Source organism: Balaenoptera musculus, chromosome 2, assembly GCF_009873245.2.
Source record: "Balaenoptera musculus isolate JJ_BM4_2016_0621 chromosome 2, mBalMus1.pri.v3, whole genome shotgun sequence".
NCBI lineage: Eukaryota > Metazoa > Chordata > Mammalia > Artiodactyla > Balaenopteridae > Balaenoptera > Balaenoptera musculus.
Genome location: NC_045786.1, coordinates 6,825,514 through 6,839,941, shown reverse-complemented (window position 1 = coordinate 6,839,941; position 14,428 = coordinate 6,825,514). Strand labels below are relative to the sequence as shown.

Genomic DNA, 14,428 nt, shown 5'->3' with positions numbered 1-14,428 from the left:
TTAAGGGCTCAAACTATTTGAACATATTAAATCCACATTTGGTCATCTTACCACCCCACCCTTTGTAAGTACTGTGAGTTTTACCTAATTGTTTCTGCAATTGTTATTCAGAGCTTCAGCTGATACTGGAAATCACTACAGCACCAACACTGTCCAACCAATGCTGTCCCTGCTTCAATATCTGATCACCAAAATGACGTGTCTTACCTAACGTACAACTTTGAGGAACACTAAGTGACGTTCTGTGTGCTTGTGCTCTCTCAAATACAACTTCCTGTGGCCTACTGTGGACAAATCCTCGAAATTTCTAGAAATAAACATCATAGACAACTTACAGCTGGATTTTAGTCATGCAACTGTTAACGGTTTCATGTTACTCAAGAGATTCTTGCCTAATTACATTAAAGTACCTTGGTGATGTCCTTCTTAATTTATTTTTCCATCTCTTCTTCAATTGGGTTGTAAAATGTGAAAAAGTAAGCACCCCTAAAGAATCAAGCTTACCCCAAAATATACTGTCTCCTCCACAGCACCCTGTTTCTGTCTAACAAGTGTTTAGCATACTGTCTTCATACAGTAGACATTTCCCATTTAGGATTTTAAGAATAGAAAAGGGGAGCATGGCTGTGAGTGAAGGGAAGTGAGGATGTACAGCCATCACCCAGGGGACAATGATGGAACATTCTAGCCGGAGGGGATGATCTTCACCCGGCGAAGAACGGAGCTAAAGCTGGAACAGGCATGTGAGGAAAGGCCAGACGTCATAATTTAGACGCCATACTTTGGGCAACGGGAAAAGAGTTAACGTGTCTCTGCAGGAGAGAAACATGAATTAAAATGGTGTTTGACGAGGGCCACGTGGAGAGAGCCTAGGTTGAAAGAACAGACTGAAACAGAGGGAGAAAGACACGCTGCTTTGCACAAGTACCTGGGAGGGAAAATGAAGAGAGATGAGTTTAGGAATGTTGATGAGATGGGAGGGGAAGGCAAGAATGATGCCTTAACACGAGGCAAGGTCTTCGGCCTGCAAATAAGGGAGTCATTCTCTCCCTTTCTCCAGTCTTTGTTTACCTTTAGGCTAAAGCCCTGAAATCGAGACGGTTCAAGCTTCTGTCCATTCTTGGGTCTGCTCCTCAGGAGGAGACACTTCATTATCCTTGCCCTTCTCCCGTCCCCACATCACTCCACCAAGTCACCAGCGACCCCCGCAGTGGTGGCTCCCTTCTCTGGGCTACGCTGAACGTTAGTCTTTTGCTCCCAGCGGGATAGCAACTGCAGGAGACCAAGCAGTCTCCCTCTTCCTGCATTCTGCAATCGGGGCAGTGTCGAGGATTATTCGGGTGTTTCCATACTGCTCTGTCCTCCACCTGCAGGAGGCGTCTTTTTTTTTTTTTTAATTAATTTTATTGGAGTCTAGCTGCTTTACAACGTTGTGTTAGTTTCCGCTGTACAGCAAAGTGAATCAGCTGTACATATACATATATCCCCTCTTCTTGGATTTCATTCCCATTTAGGTCACCACAGAGCATTAGAGTTCCCTGAGCTATACACTAGGTTCTCATTAATTATCCATTTTATATATAGTAGTATGTATACGTCAATCCCAATCTCCCAATTCATCCCATCCCCCTTCCCTGTGGGGGGCATCCTTAATGGTTCCCGTGGTCCCAGGCCCCCGAGCTGGTGGGGCTCACTGGCCCAAGAGAGGCAGAGAAACATCAAGGGGATGTGCTGAACCTCTGAGACGACACTGGGAGGCCGTTCCACGTTAGGGGTTCCCTATCATTTTATTATACGATGGCTTCGGGGGCCGATGGTGACATTCAGTCGTAACTTTCTTTTACCTCATTTAGTTACCGATAGGTATGTTTCGACAAAGATTAGAGCCAAGTTTAAAAGGAAGCCAAATTTCTAAAAGAGGCTACTGCTTCTCCCTGCAGGTGTGAGTAATCCCAGCGCTAGAAGGAACACCGATAATTGGATGCACCTTGCTTACAAATAAAATTTACAGCCCACTGAGCTCCTCTGGAAAAAAAATAGTTATTTTGGTGGTGATGGTGGGAAGGCCCTTAAGGCTTTCCCCAAGGGCCCCCAACAGGGTTCCAATTAGGCAGAATTTTGTTAAACAGATGCAAAAAGCTTCCAAATGTTATCTTCAGCAGCTTGGTCCCCCAAAGTGGTCCAAGCTGTACCATTACCCTGGCTGTATGGGTGCATCTCCTCTCACAGTCCTAGGGGGTCAGTGTCTGTATTGGTTTCCTATTGCTACCATAGCAAAGTACCACAACTCAGTGGCTTAAAATAACATGAATTTACTATCCTATAGTTCTGGAGGTCAGAAGCCCCAAATCAGCATCACGGGGCTAAAGTGAAGATGTTGGCAAGGCAGCATTCCTTCTGGAAGCCCTAGGGGAGAATCCATTTCCTCGCCTTTTGCAGCGTCCAGAGGCCGCCTGCATTCCTTGGCACTGTCTTCATGGCCAGCAGTGAAACATCTTCATCATCTCTGGCTCTGACCCTCTGCCTCCCTTTTATAATCCCGAATAATCTTCCCATCTGAGGATCCTTAACTTGATTAGCTCTGCAAAGTCCCTCTTCTCATGTAAAGCACTACTGTATTCTCTGGTTCCAGAGAGTAGGACATGGACATCTTTGGGGGCCATGACTCTACCTTCCACAGGGTCTGTGCGGCTAGAGAACACCATTATCTGAGGTCCCCTCACTTCTTTGGGCCTGGGTTTCCTCATCTGCAGAACAAGAAGTATAAACTTGACCAAGAAGCGCCTTCTGATACTATATAAACGCATCTACCTGGATGCGTAAAGACATCTACATAAATGTGCTCTATATATGCACCCTTACAATTACCAACTGTATGGATTATAAGGTAGAGAAAGGATCTAAGGGGACACCCAGATTTTGAGTCCAGTTAATAGAGAACTTACGGTAAGCTGGACTGGAGAAGGAGGCTGGCAGCTGAGGAGTTTGAGGTCAGCTTCGTGCACTGAATGGAGACGTCCAGTAACTTGTTGGACAGAAGGAACTAGAGCTACGACACCAGGTCAAGGTAGGAGAGAGAAAAGTTGGAGTCATCCACATAATACGGTTTAATTACTGGGATCTCTATGGGCTAATAGATCCTGCAAGGGGTAAATGAAAGAAAAATGGGCAAGTGTTTGCAGCCTCACTTTAATCCGGGAGGAAGAGGAGCTGGCAAACAGAGGCTTGATGGGAGGAAGGTGGAGTCGCCTTAAATACGCGGAATCAACTGTTTATTTTAAGGGAACTCATTATGAAACCATTTCTAAAGTGGTTAATTGCCTCAAATGTTGCCTATTTACAAGTTTGACTTTACAAAAGTACGTAATGGTTTTCTGAATGTAGGGCATACTACTGGGTCACAATATAGAATTTTTAAGAACGATTACTTCTTAGAATGAATTGGTCTATTTAGGGTGCTGATGCTTAATTTAAAAAGTACTTTTAAAATACATTCACTTCCGTTTTTGCTGGAACTGAATAATTTAGCCAGGACTGTGGTCTTTAAAGGTCCAGAAGTTATATTTGGTGAAATAAGTGAAAACGACTTGTTTACAGGATTTCTCTATAACTTGATCAAACTATAAAAGCATTATTGATGTATATGTGTTATCACAGGGCGAATTCTTCCAACTAGATTTCTGAAATGTTTTTATATTCAATTTTTCCTTCAATATACAGTATTATACACGTCTGTTGTCTGTCCAACTTATTTCCGTGTGCTTTTTTAGTAAGTAGTATTTAATAAAACTACTAAATTAGCGTTTGCCAAGAATAATGAAAATAAACAGATTTACAGACATATCAGTAATTTGTTTAAAATGAAGGCTTGATTAAAACTGAGAAAGTACCTCCATTTGCAAGCTATTAGTTCGGAAATCCATGCAATATTTTCTTTCTTTTGGTTAGATTTCTAAGCTAATAAGCTGTAAGTTACCAAGTATTACAGGACAAGTACAAACAGGATACAAAAATAATTTTTCAACTCATCTCAAAGACTTTGCCAGAAATTCCCTAGACATTGCTGTTGCTTCTGCATAGAATTCCCACACCTGGCGTGCAAGGAAGTCCAGAGGTCTTGGCAAGTTCAAGTCCTGCAGTTTCCCAGGATGTGAGCCCATGAGTTTTATTTAGATGTTATGCTCTTAATATACTGTCAGCATAAGTCATGCTTGTTGGATGGTCCTCCTGATAGCTTACATCCCTTCCTGGTCTTTCAACCGATCACGATGTTCTAAAAACCGAAATTTGAATTTGGCCAGGAATAGACCTTTTGCAGAGAAGAGAGACAGCCAGCCATACACCTCAAATGTTATGATAGATTGTAGCTATTCTGAGAGGAACAAAAAAATAGCACATCATTGCAAAATACTTTACTGTTAGACAATGAGCAGCAACCTAGCTCTGACCTTTCTTCTGGCACATAAAGAGAGTGCTGGGGTTCAAGGATACACCTCATAGAGCACGTCTGCACAGCTTACCACTCTTTAAGTAGGGGCCCCTTCTATCAAGCTGGTCTTAGCGCACAGTTGTGTAAGAGGTGGAGAAAGTCAGAATTAGTAGATACTTGTGAATAACGGTTTCTATAAAATTCCCAGAAAAAAATTAGATACTGTGACCACTTTAGGGCAACTCGAATGAAAACACTTCATAAAAACACGCAATCATATGCTGGAGCTGGTTCAAATTCATGACCAGCAAAGCCAAGCCTCATGGTGATAGCTAACTGTTGCCTTTGAAATCCCTTTGCTGATTCAAAGCAGCTACAGTGGGAAGAGCCAAACTTTAAATTTTATCTTGAATATATAAAGAGCAAAGTGATGCCGAGAAATTTTGCAGATGTTAGTTTCCTCTGACATAACAAAGATTCATTTAAAAAGGAAGGTGTCATTTAGGCCTAGGAATCTAATTGAGGTGCTCTGGCCTATGATTTGCGTGTTTGAGGTATCTAAGTAGTTTTTCCTAATCTAAATTTGGTTGTTGCATAACATCTATGTGAGCACAATGCATGTTCAAAGTATGATTCATAGGGACTTCCCTGGTGGTCCAGTGGTTAGGACTCCACACTACCACTGCAGGGGGCATGGGTTTGATCCCTGGTCAGGGAACTAAGATACCACAAGCTGCGCAGCCAAAAAAAAAAAACAAGTACGATTCATGGAACAGTTTCTACAATAAAAGCAAAACTCTTACAAATTAGGTTTCCGGGCAGGTAAGCATGAAGTTTTTTTCTTAAAATGTATGCATGGCGCCCTTTAGTATATGCACTAGCTGTCTTCAATCCTTTACTCTTCCTTTCAACACAGCCTGAGCACCAGCTCTGTGCAAAACCCTCTACAACCTGCTGCGGAAAATGCAAAGTGAAATCAGAGATTGCATTTGTTTTCATTGTGTATGTGATCCCCGAGAGCAGAGAAGACATGAATTTTAAAACTATGTTACAAGATAAGTGTCAAAATGGTTGGAAGAACTCAGTGGGGTGAAGGCGACCTTCTAACGTCAAAGGAGCAATTGTCCATTCCCTGAAAACACGGTACTAGTTCAAAATCCAGATGCCAGGTAGTGAGACCCTGAGTTCTGGCAGAGCTCCTGGGCTCAGCTCTTTAAAAAGCCATCCTACCCAATCAAGGAAGTAATCCTGGGGAAAAATATTCCACGATACTTGATCTCCCACTCCAAACACACAATATACTAAGGTACTCCTAGCTGTGCATAAATATCTGACAGGTTGACTTTTTCTCACTCACTGCACAGAATATTCCATTTCTGAGACTTTAGTTACCAGATAAGATATTTAGCAGCAAGCTCTCTGCAAAATGTGGTGTCTGACCTAGACCTAATAGGTTTTTTTCATGACTTTTTTGTTCCAGTTAAGGCTATGTCTTCCCGTATTTTGTAAGGGCACAAACTTAATGTTTCCATATCCCTATTCCAAGTGCAAAACAAAAAATTCCACCCATTCTTTGGAATTAATGGCCTTGTTGAAACACAAATATCATATTCATTGAAACAGCTGATTCAAAGAGCAGTAGGGGATTAATGAAAGAGGCTACAATTCAACACTGATGAGCTAAATGTCCTAAACATTCATTTCCTACATGAAGAGACAGTCTTTTCTGCACCTTGCCAATGTTCCCCCTTCCGTAATATACTTTACTAAATTTATACACAATTCAGAATGGTCTTGTTCCATCACAGCTATAGAAAAAGCGATGCATGAAAGAGACGCCAGCAAATGATACAGCAAGCGATGACTATGAAAACCTTGAGTTCAACATGTAGGTAACAAACCAAACCCAACCGACTGTGGGTAGAAACTCCCTTCCCTGTCTCAACATGAGAGGTGGAAAACCACCAGGGTTCTCTGCTCCCAGGCACTCCCGGGCTCTGGGCTCTGAATATTTGCCATAAGGAAAGAGGACGAGCATATGGAAAAGGGCGTAAGGCAGGGTCCTAGCAAGAGGATGGAGCGAGCTGGGAGGGAGTGCTCCCCGTGCATTCCGTCTGCTGGGCGGACTTCACAGAACACACACCTTTCCTCGAGGAAAGGACGCGGGCAAGGAGTCTGGGGGTCGGGGTGCGGGTGAGGGTCTCCGGGGCTGCAGGGAAGCCCTCCCGGGAGACCAGAGAGGCCCAGCGAGGCCCGGCATTGGTGTCCTGTGTGAACGCCAGATGTTCATATACGGCGGCCTCACTCACCCTTTCGAAAAGCCAGGCAACAGAGAAGCACTCGATTTAGACCGCACAAACCCGTGCAAAGGAAGCTTCGGGCTTCCCCCCCACATAAATTCTTATTTTGAAAACAAAAGACAGGCTCGTGGCCATTCTCAGAGGCGAGCACATTGCTCCCAGGGCTGGAAAGCATATTTGCAGAGGCCAAAGATTAGACAAAAGCCTTGAGCTGGAGACACACAGCCGTGGAAATGATTTTTCTTAAAAAATTGATTAGGGCCTCCCAGTTCCAATTCTTTCTCCCCTTCCGGGGATGATTCCTGGGCCGCCGAGCAGAGCCCTTAGGGCCTGTTAAAGACGTCGGATCGGGAGGGGGAGGAGACCCCGAAACTTTCCCAAACTGCGGCAGGCTGGAGGCTGGCAGCGGCCGCGGACCTCGGGGTCCCGGGGAGCAGGGGGCACCCCAGGGGCGGCGGCCACCCCCTCGGCCGCCGCAACAAAAGGGCCGAGCGTAGCCTTCGCGATCGGGCTTCGGGAACCGAGCCCCGAGGTGGGAAGCGGGCGATGGCGACCCAGAGGCTGCCGTTTTCGCCCGGGCGAAGGAGGAGATGGAGCCGCGTGTCCGCGGCGCGCATAAAGGACCTTCGGATGCATCCAAACCGGCCACGCGAGGCGGCAACAGCTGATGCCACCCGCACCCCGGCGGCCCGCGGCCCCCCGGGAGCGTCTGCCCGGGTATCTCGGCGCCCCCGGGCGGCACCGCCCCCTCGGGAGCGCGGCGCTGGGGCTGCAGGCCCGGTGGCGGCGACTCGGGCTCGGGCGGCCGCGGCGACACAATGCGGCCCCGGAGCCCCGCCGCCGCCGCCGCCGCCGCCTCTGCCGCAGGCCCGCGGCCGACACAAAGCCCGCCGCCGCGCACCGACCTTGGGCTCCGGCGCCGGGTTCCCGCAGCGTCTTGGTCACCGCCTTCCAGACGTTGCAGCCCAGCAGGCAGAGCAGGAGCGCCGCCGACCTGCTCATCTCCGCGCCGCAGGGCCCCGGGCGGCGCGGGCTGGCCGACCACCGGCTCGGAGCGGCGCGTCAGGGGCAGCCGGCCGCCGCGCCTCCCTCCATATCGCCTGGCTCCGCGCGCGCCGGGCCCGCCGCCCGATTGGCCGCGCCCCCGCCCGGCGCGGCGCCGGGCCCCGCAGCCCACGGCCGCTCCCGCCTCCGCGCGCCCCGGTGGGTTTCCCCGAAGAGCCGCCGCCGCGCCTCCGCCGCCTCTTTAACCCCTTCGCGCCCCGCCCGCGGCGGCGCCCAGGCCCCGGGCCGTGGTGCCACCTGGCGGCCGCGCGCCCACGTGCCCCGCCCGCCCGAGCGGCCACCCCCTCGGGTCCGCCCCGCTCGCCCCCCGGTCCCCCGGGAGCAGTGAACGCGACCTTGGCGTCCAGACCGCCCCGCCGCCCCCCTACCCCGCCTCTTGGGAAAGACAGTAGCTGCCTTTCAGGCCGAAACCCTCGCCCCAGGTTAGCTGACGGCCCTCAGGAGGTCCTGGGGTCTCCCTGTGCGACCCCGCTCGGTTTGCGCAGGAGCGCGGCGTCCTGCAGCTCTTTCTGTCCCGAGCCACCCAGGAACCCCAGGGGAGATCTGACACCCAACGCCGAAGGTCAGCGGGAACAGAATCCCCCAGCCCGGGTACACCGTATGCAGGCGGCCGTCAGCGCCTGAGTGTTGACAGGCGAACATCTCCAGGTTGTGTCGGGCTTGGATGTTTCTAGAAGGTTATGGTGGGGAGGAAATTTACACTTATTGAGGCCCTGAGTACTTGTTATTTCCCACTTTTGTCTTCATAATATAGGAACTCAGAGGTAGGTATTGCTCTCCCCATTTACAGAGGAGAAAATCGAAGCTAGAGAGGGTTAAGAAATTTGTCCTTAGCAAGTAGCTGGTGGGTGACAGAGCCAAGGTTCGAATAAGACAATCATCCTGGCCCCAGGGTTGAAGCTCTCCGCGAGAACCTCAGGCTTCCTTGAAGCTGAGGTACCCACCCACCAACTTCCATTCTTTAACTCCCTCTTGTCTGTGTACCTTCCTCCATATAACCCTCACGTCCCCCTGACTCTCTCCTCCCCATCTCCCAACCAGCACTGCAGGGACCCTGGGACCTCTGCCCGGGACCCCCGATCTGGGGAAATCCTCTAGGCTCACTAGCGGCCCCGTGCTGCCTCCAGAACGGTAGGCCAGAGGAGGGTTATTATTGTATTTCTATAATTGGGCATTAGGGTATGGCAGGCACTGTACCAAAAAGAGAATGAAGGATGGCGCTTGCCCAGTGGGCTTATTAGAGACAAGTCATTGTGAGACACAATAAAACCAGGAGGAGGGGAAGCCCCTGTGGGTGTTACTGGCACCCTCAGGACCAAGGCTGCCATTAGTGCAAACTGGGCACCTGTACAGGGTGGCAGGTAGTCGGGAAGGTGGAAAAGAAGACCCCCAATTAGGGACTGCCTGATGCCTCCTCCTCTGACTTCCAGCGTCAAAGCCTTAGGGTAATTCCAGGGTCCACATCAGAGCCAGGGGAGGGGAGCATAGAGAGGACCATCCGGGTCAGTCCGCCCTCAAGTCCAGCTTGGGTTCCTGCCCCCAGGAGCACAAAGAGGCCAAGCCAGCTAGCTTGCTTGGTGGAGGATGGCTTTTGGAGCAGGGCGGACCCAAAATTTTCAAATCACTTTCTTGGGGTAGGGGGCTGCTTCTAAGAGAAGTGACATTAAGCCCAACCCAGAGTTGAAACTTCTCACTTCATATCTTTTGAGGATGTGCCTTTGTCAGGGATGTTGATTATAAGAGACAGCACTAGCCTGAGCAAAATAATAATGATAACAAGAATAATCGAAAACCAGGTTATTATTGGGAGAGCACCTGGGACTCCTACAGAATCCTGGGCGCTGAAGTGTCAGGTCTCATGAGGGAACCAAGGACTCTATTATATTTGGAGTTCCTAGTATTATAGATGCCACTTTCATTGGACTGGAGGTATTTCCTCATGACAACTTACTTGGGTGGTATTATTATTCCTATTTTACAGGTGAACAAACTGAGGCTCAGTGACAAATAAGTTGCCCATATTATCTGGGTCTGATGACAGCAAACTCAAATTCCCTATATCAAGTTACCTCCAAGAATAAATCTCATGCAAATGACTCAGGTTACCACTAGCTGTGTCCACATTGTTTTAAAAACGGGTTCTAATCCCAGTAAAGTCTGAATCCAGTTAATAGTATCTAATGAATGGTATTGTGCCAATGTCAATTTCCTGGTTTTGATAATGTGCTATAGTTATATAAGATGTTACAACTGGGGGATGCTGGTTGGGGGGTGGAGCTGGGTGCAGGGGGCAAGGGACCTCTCTGCACCATTTTTATAACTTCTTATGAGTCTATCATTATTCAAAATAAAATTTTAAAAAAGCAAAAAACCTTGTTCTATACCATTTTCCCCCCTAAGCTTCATTGTTCACCCAAAACACTGGTATTTGGGGTCCTATATCTATTCTAGTATAGAGTTCTAGAACTTTTAAGAGTGGGAGAAGTCTAAATAAACACTAAGTGATGAGTCTATTCAAGTTTGGGTCACAATCAGGACTTGTAGATGCTCAAGATAATGGTTGTTATTATTGTGCATGTAACAAAATTTCTGTGGATGACATGGCAGTTTAGAAACACTTTATATACCTTGATAGCAACACTGAGGCTTGTATAAATAGTTTCTCGGAAGGACCAGCCCCATCCCATCTTGCAGATGAAACAGAAGGAGGCTAGATACTTTGCACAGTGCGCCATCTCAAAGCCAAAAAGAGAGCTGAGGCCCCCATGATCATTGGCTCCCCATGTAGATGTTTTCCAGCTACTTGGGTGGGAGGCTAAGAAAGCACAAATTCTGCAAAATCACATAAACAACTGCACTGTGCATATCATCTGCCTAGAATTATGTAAGAATTAAATAATCACCCTTCTCTACTGGAATAAAAGAATATGGTTTACCTTTTCTCCTGTTCCAGAAACCAGACTCCCACTTAGTAACTGGGGGTGGGGGGGGGGGGAAATAAATCACTGCTTGGGAGGGAGTGTTTGCAGAACAATGGAAATCAGAAGTGTTCTTTCCTTCTAGAACTTTTCCTGTTGCTCTTATTAAAATCTCACATTGTTTGACTAAAGACGAATTATGACTGTACTTACTTGAAATTGCTTAGAAGTTGCCTGCCTGTACATTTCATTTCAATTTTCGAGTTCTCTGCCAAAAGCAGTGATGCCATATACAAAATTTTTCCTGGCTGAGTTTTTCCAGAAACCTTGATGTCAGAGGCTCTGTGTCAAGGTTTCTTAGGCCAAGATTATTTCTTCCATTGAAATCTTTCCTGATGTTGGTGCCCATGTGGTGGAATTTTAATTGTCTGAATTTATTTCAAGAGGCGTTGTCCTTCCTTCTCCCCTTTCTCCTCCTGCCCCCCTGCTCCCCCTCATCTGCCCCTGAGTAAGAAGCTGCCTGTGAATAACAATTTTAGTATGAGGTTTGTACAGATGAGGAAGTGTGTCATGGACATTCCAACTCCTGTTTTCTGATGCTTTAATTAAAGTTAGATAAAATGTAGCCAGAGGTGGAAATTGGAAGGGCTCAGCATTTTTTTAGAACCTGTTGGCCATCCATTTGCAAAAGACAAAGGAGAAAGGTAAAGAAATTACTGAAAAGGAATTGATGTGTCCCATTAACCATAACACTCCCACGTTCCCCTCTATTGGTGAGTCACACCCACATCAATCCATGTGACTTTCCAACAAGATCTTCTTTCAGCTTCATGTGAGAAGTTGCAAATGTGTATTAGCCTACAAGAGGGAATCTCTGGCAGTGTGATTTCAGATCCCCTGTATGACTGTTCTTCTTTGCATGCCCCGGAGTCACTAGAAGACTCTGGGATGCATCAATAGGTCTTGGCCGTTGAGAAGGATATTCAAAGGCTGGTGGCTACCTGAGAATCTGGTTGCCTGTTCCATTAGAGCAAGGAGAATCTTCCAGTTCAACCCTTTGCTGGCCATGGAATTACTGTCATAGAGTCAAGGAGGGCTCGAGGAAAGTAGGAAAGTCAGCTTCTGTGGACGGAGAATGTCACCTGGCAAATCAGTAAACAAAGGATATTGCAGCCATCAAGGCTTCAGCCACTGCGGCCACCCCCAGACTGTGCGCCCTGAGGGGACTCAGGATGGAGAAAAGCAGGATTCTGGCCCCAGAGAGCTAAGGTGCATATCAAAGGAATGATTTCAGTGAGTCCAGACTCTTGCATCTTCCCATACACAAAAGTGGGCTAAATTCATTAACTCGAGATGTCCGGTGTTTCTTTAATTAGCAGTAATCTTTTGATGTTCCAACTGCTTGTTTTGGGGGGTTTTTTTTTGCAAAAACTCCTATATGTCCTGGCTCCTCTCTTGCCTCTTTGGGACAGTCCCTTAGAGCTATCTGAGAGGCTGTCTCCTGGGCTTAAGTCCTCAGTATGTCTGCCAAATAAAACGTAATTCTCAACTTTTAGGCTGCGCAAAAACTTAAAGAGTTAGGGAAAAGACAGGAAGCTAATGAAGAAAATGGATTAGGTAATTAACACTAATCGAATTCTTGTTGTGTGGCTCATTCTGTACCTGGAACAGGGAGGAAAGCTTTGCTGTGCTGTAGGGCCTCACTTCACCTAATCTCTGGTCAATTTCAGGCTAACTCTTTCCTAGTGGTACTTTCTTACTCTTTTCCTTTCTTGTCATTTCCTCTCTGCTTAGTTTTGAGGCTCTGGACCCAAAGCTACCTGCTGCCAGGTCATTTCTCTTAATGCCTGTTTAATTCTTAAACGAAGGTTCTCTCCCTCCAGCAGTGCCCTTCATTACAGGCCCCTTAAACATGGAAGTGGGGATGAGGAGGGCATATGTCTGCTCAAACAATACAACGGGCTTAGATATTAATTATTGTAATATTAATTTAGTCGTTCAGCCACTCTCACTAAAATATAAACTCCATGAGAACAGAGTGTTTGTCCAACTCACTGACATAATTCCCGGCATCTGGAAAAAATATTTGGCACAAAATAGGTGCTCAATAACTATTGGCCAAAGTGAAAAATTGTGTCTAACCTTGAAGAAATATTTTCTTCCAGTCAGTCTAAATATCACTCTGCTACCTTGGACTGATATATGAATTAGCAGGTACTGACTGAGTCCTTACCATGGGTCCAAAGTTTTAGAAGGTAACTCAAGATGCTTTCCCACCTTCTGAGCTTCCCTCTCACAATTACTCATCAGAGATCCCTCCTCAGACAGGCAGGTCTTGAACTGGCCCCTGAACTTGAGCCTTTCCCACCGTGGGACCGGTGTTGATGCTGACCTCTCATCCTTTCCTATCCTTCAAGACGCAGATCAAGTCACATCGCTACTGTGTCCTCAGCCTGGCAGATAAGGTTCGCCACATTCACTAACCACTTTGTAAAGTTAGTTATCATTATAACCACCTGCTCCCACCTGTTGCAAACATCTGCTTTCAACACATAAGTTTAGACCATGTACAGAAAAGATGTAGAGTGGGATTCCAAAGTGAGCTGGGGTCAGCATTGGCCAAAGTGCATGCTGTCTGTAATAGTCAAAACTGTAACATCTGGTGCTGCTATCTGGGAATGTTTGTGTAAACTTTCGACGTCTGAAAGCACATGATTCTTCTTTTTATAATTTTATTGGGGTATAGTTGATTTACAATGTTGTGTTGGTTTCAGGTGTACAGCAAAATGAATCTGTTATACATATACATATATCACTCTTTTTAAGATATTTTCCCATATAGGCCATTACAAAGTATTGAATAGAGTTCCCTGTGCTATACAGTAGGTCCTTATTAGGTATCTATTCTATATATAGTAGTGTGTATGTGTCAATCCCAATCTGAAAGCACACGATTCTTAAATTCTGACATCAGTATTTAGGGTAAAGGTTTATGTAGACAATAACTACAGAATCTTCTCAAAAGAGGGCAACCTTCAGTCATTTGAAATAAACTCAAAATAGTATATCTGAAAATCTGAGCATGATAACTTTTCCACAGCAATGTCTTATCTTCCCAACTTACAAGCTCTGAAGGAATCTCCTTTTCGACATCTTTGTGGCTCGCTCAAGATCCCAACGATGCCTTGCTTGGAGCTGACTTTCTGCAAAGCCACTTGCTTACCAATCGGCTGGTATACATAGGTTTGATTGATTGGTTATCATTCAGAGGAAATGCAAGTTGCCACATGGAATACGAGATTTTGGTGCACATATGATCTTATTCAAAAATTATTCTTTCCACTATTTTTTTTAAAAGAGAAGTAGATGACTTTTTAAAAACAATTTTTAAAAAATATTTTATTTATTTACTTATTTGGTTGCACCAGGCCTTAGTTGTGGCAGGCAGCCTCCTTAGTTGTGGCACATGTGCTCCTTAGTTGCTGCTCGCTGGCTCTTTAGTTGTGGCAGGACAACTCTCAGTTGCAGCATGCCTGTGGGATCTAGTTCCCTGACCAGGAATCGAACCTAGGCCCCCTGCATTGGGAGCGTGGAGTCTTAACCACCGTGCCACCAGGTAAGTCCCTCTTTCAACTATTTTTAAAGAAAGGTGTTACATAACACCAGCATTTTCATCTAAATAAAGTATTTTCTTTTCAAAGAAATATTTTTTGGAG

General features: G+C 46.4%; 1 protein-coding gene across 2 annotated transcripts in view; it reads right to left on the bottom strand.

Moving 5' to 3' along the window:
- FAM171A1 (family with sequence similarity 171 member A1) overlaps window positions 1-7,886 on the bottom strand; it is a 129,034-nt gene extending 121,148 nt beyond the window's left edge. The window contains exon 1 of one of the 2 annotated variants that reach the window (XM_036844240.1): window positions 7,635-7,886. In XM_036844240.1, the coding sequence (XP_036700135.1) occupies window positions 7,635-7,731 (97 nt within the window). In that variant the 5' untranslated portion in view covers window positions 7,732-7,886. The remainder of the gene's footprint in view (window positions 1-7,634) is intronic. The other variant, XM_036844239.1, reaches the window with a different exon arrangement.
- Window positions 7,887-14,428: the final 6,542 nt, after the last annotated feature.